The sequence below is a fragment of the Rhagoletis pomonella genome, unplaced genomic scaffold (assembly GCF_013731165.1).
Source record: "Rhagoletis pomonella isolate Grant_MI unplaced genomic scaffold, Rhpom_1.0 Rhpom_scaffold_00018, whole genome shotgun sequence".
Classification (NCBI taxonomy): domain Eukaryota; kingdom Metazoa; phylum Arthropoda; class Insecta; order Diptera; family Tephritidae; genus Rhagoletis; species Rhagoletis pomonella.
Window position 1 is genome coordinate 1,317,262 of NW_023458572.1, and position 3,836 is coordinate 1,321,097.

Consider the following 3,836-nt stretch of genomic DNA (forward strand, 5'->3'; position numbering starts at 1 on the left):
TGGTATTATAAATTATAAATAATAATTTTAATTTTAAGACTTGCTTGCACCAAAATAGTTCGAAAAAATATTAAGATTTACGTAAGCTGGACCGAAAATTTAGTTTTTTATGAATAAAAATAATTTTTTTTTAAGTATTTTTTGAAAAAAAAAAAATCAGATGGCAAAATAGTTGAAGCTTAAAAAAATTTCCATAAATATATAAAAAAAAATGTTTTCAACCGAATCCTAATAATGAGATTTTTAATGCTATTTTCGATTTTTTTCAAAGATTGGTTTAAGAAAAACTTAAAAAACTCCGCCAAAACTTAACCGATTTAGAAAGAAATTTTCTCACCCTTTTTATTTCTTTGCAAATAAATTAATTCAAAGTATGAAAGTTATAGGTAAGATGAACAAGCGTCATTCCAAGTTTAATTAAGGAGTGTTGATATTTGAAAAAATTTAAATTGAGACATGAATGATTTTTTCTTTTGCAAGTAAATAAAAAGCGATGAAAATAGAAATTATAGATATCATAAATCTAAATCGATAGAGTTTTGGTGCAGTTATTTAAGTTTTTCTTAAACCAATCTTTGAAAAAAGTTATAAATAACAGCATCTAAAATCTTATTATTAAAATTTTTATGCGGATTTTTTAAGTTTAAACTGTTTTGTTGTCTTAGAAGACTCTCTTCAAAAAAATCCTCTAAGAAACCATTTTTATTGATAAATTCTCTAGGTAATTCCGGCGGAAACCGCAACATTTTTTGGTGATGCCGTCAAAATCTAATTTTTTGTGATTCGATTGAAAAAGCATTGACATCTGTTTTATATTTAAGCACTTAATATATGTATGTTACATATGTCAGTAACATAAGTACAGCAAATTTAACAATATATTCTAAAACTCTCCTTGAAATCTACTAACAAAACCACTAACAAAAACTATACTTAAAATTCGCAGTTAGTGATGTTCTTACTAATTTTTTTTTTCTCTTCTTCATATTTCTCTTTCTTTCCAGGACGAGAAGAACCAATTGCTTATAACAAATATTTGGCTCAAATTGGTAAGTTGGCAAGCAAAGCAAAAGCAAATGCAATAAAATATTGTCGCACTGAAATCACAAATAAATTCATAGGACGGTATGGGGGGGGGGGGGGGGGGGGGGAAAACAAACAATCAACAAATGATTTTGGGAAGCATAACTAAATCGAAGCAAATGAAATCACAAAATATCAAATAAATATCGAGACTTTGTATAAATACAATAAATAAGCTGTGCAGGGAGAAGAGGAGACTGCCAGTGGCGATTAGTTGTTGTCTGTTGGGTGAAAGCGTATGCCAGCTGCAACACAAATGTTATTCAAATCAGAAATATTTATTGCCACTGCTCGAGCATCTTCGAGTTCGATTAGAGACGCGTTAGTCTTTAGCGCAGGAAAATTGTCTGTCCAGGGAATAATGTCAACAGCAATTTTGGTTGAACTTGCAGACACTTAGCAAATAAACAGAAATTCCGGGCGAGTTGCGGAACAACGCCGAAGGAAGTGACGGCCCGGTGGACAATATTAAGTGCTTAAGTTTGTTAAAGGGCGATAGAAGCCCAAAGTGGATATGGTTCTCTCTTATTTATTTATTTTTTTAAAGATGAGCTCTCCCTACTACAATGCTGTAAATATTTATCTTCTACTTTCCGCCTTTGGTTATTTTTTTTCCGTTGCGATAAGCAGCTGTGGTTTCAAATAATTGCGTTCACATGACATTTTGCTTATTGCTTACGTACTGCTCCTAGTATTTATTGATGTAGTTTCAAAATTGAATATATGTATGTAAGTATCTGATGGTGAGTTCGCTTGGAGTTGCAGCAACTCTTTTGTACGTAGGATGGGTTTCTCAATGTAATTCTTGAATGTTCTCAAATCCAGAAACCGAACATAACAGTTATTGATGAAAACGGTCATTGAAAATCTCACTATGAAGGAAATGTTCTACAACTAAGTGATACATACCAATCGATTTCTTTTTTCACCGAGAATCAAATTTCAAAATAAAATTTTTATTTGTAATTTGTGTGCAAACTTAAAAAAAAAAATAACAATTACTTTTGATATCTATTTTACTAATACAAAATAACAATTATTTTTGATTTTTATACAAATAATCTGTACATAACAGTTATTTTTGATTTTTATATTATGTCTTAGATAACAGTTATTAAAGACTTTTATTCATTACTCAAAATTTGTCTACGTAATCGAGTTGAAAAATGTTTAATTTTGATGGAAATTGTTTGGTATTTCTTGCATTTTCCCCCGAGTTCTGTATGAAATTAAAAGATTGATTCTTGTGGTTTTTGCTGTTGAATGAATTATATTTTGATAAAAGACTAAGAAAAATTTAACATAATAAAATCGTCAAAACGTCGGGATATTCATATATTTGACGCTAACTGTATTTTGTTTATAGTTGTGATGGCGCATATTGTTAGGCTTTTTTTGCATACAAATCCAACCCCTAGTGATGTGTATATAGTATTTAAAAAAAAAAAATTGAGTACTTATTCGCTGTGAACTAAGGCATACGAAAAACGCACTAATACTCGTATAAGCAATTCAATAAATTATAAAATTTAAATCTTGCAAGGCCACTTCTTCTATTAGTCCATAAATGGTATTAGGGATGGCTGCGATTAATCATTTGATTAAATTAATCGATTATTTTTGTCCAATTTATGATTTAATTGTATCATAGTTTTGTGTTTCATTAATCAATTAATTCTAAAATAATCGTAAAAATATTTTCAAGAAATATGAATTCTGAAGTTGTCTAAAATCCATCCATTGATAGCTGCAAACATCCGTTAGCATTGGCCTCTGTAATGAAGTTCTTGCATAATGATATAAAATGCCAGATGATCTTACGGAAACGAGTAGCGAGTCGTCACTAGAATCACTAGAAAATGAGTTCTATCTTTGGGCTTCTCATAAATCCCTTGTACACAAAGGAAAGCGAAAAGATGATGATTTGGGTCACCCACCAGACGAAATGAGTTTTTATTTAAATTGTCAAGTCCACGAACTAAAGCGGAATGTCATGGACGCACGGCAGAAATGAAAACTGTCATTTAGTTGGTACCTCGGTGCCTGCTGAGCACTTTTTTTTCAAAAGCTGGAGCTACAGCCACCAAGAAACGCTTGTCAAAACTAATTACCCACTGTAAAAAAGTGCCTTGAAAAATTCGATTAATCGATTATTTCACAATACTTACAATTAATGGAAATTAATTTTTTTTTGCTTGTGATTAATCATATGATTAATTAAAAGATTAGTTTTTTTGATATCCTTAATAGGTTGACGCCTTCTGTAATTTATGTTGCAGGCTAAAATAAGTAACTTCACTTGAGCAGGCAAAACGTGAAATAAGATCCTTTAAGGATGTATTACAGCAGAGGAAGGAAATAAGTTATTCCTTAATCCTAAAAATCTTTGCTTAATAAAACGGTACCACCTACAGGAAATTGTTTCAGCATAATTGCAATGAAATTTCATTCGCCTTACAACTCGAAAAAGAAAACTCTCAGAGGATTTGCCTAAAAATTAACACAAGGCCATGAGCAATATACTTTGACAATTCCAAAGGCAGCAACAACGGGTATAAAAATGCCATAGAGTTTGAGTTGCAGATAAACTGGCAGCTGAACGACAGCTAAATGAAACAAAGCAGTAAAAAGCGCTCTAAAGCCGAAAAGCAAAAGCAAAAGACTTTGTTGCCTTGGTGTCCAAAGCTCGAGTTCGCTTTCATTTCAGTCACAATGAATGACACTCAAAATACTCAGCAAAGAAAGTGTTACTA

At 31.2% G+C, this 3,836-nt stretch overlaps 1 protein-coding gene across 1 annotated transcript in view; it reads left to right on the forward strand.

Moving 5' to 3' along the window:
• Window positions 1-1,004: 1,004 nt before the first annotated feature.
• Window positions 1,005-3,836, forward strand: part of LOC118749535 (neuronal acetylcholine receptor subunit alpha-7-like) — a gene marked incomplete at its 5' end in the record, with an annotated part of 18,588 nt that continues 15,756 nt past the window's right edge. The window contains 1 exon segment of the mRNA XM_036484339.1: window positions 1,005-1,049. Coding sequence (XP_036340232.1) covers window positions 1,005-1,049 — 45 coding nt within the window.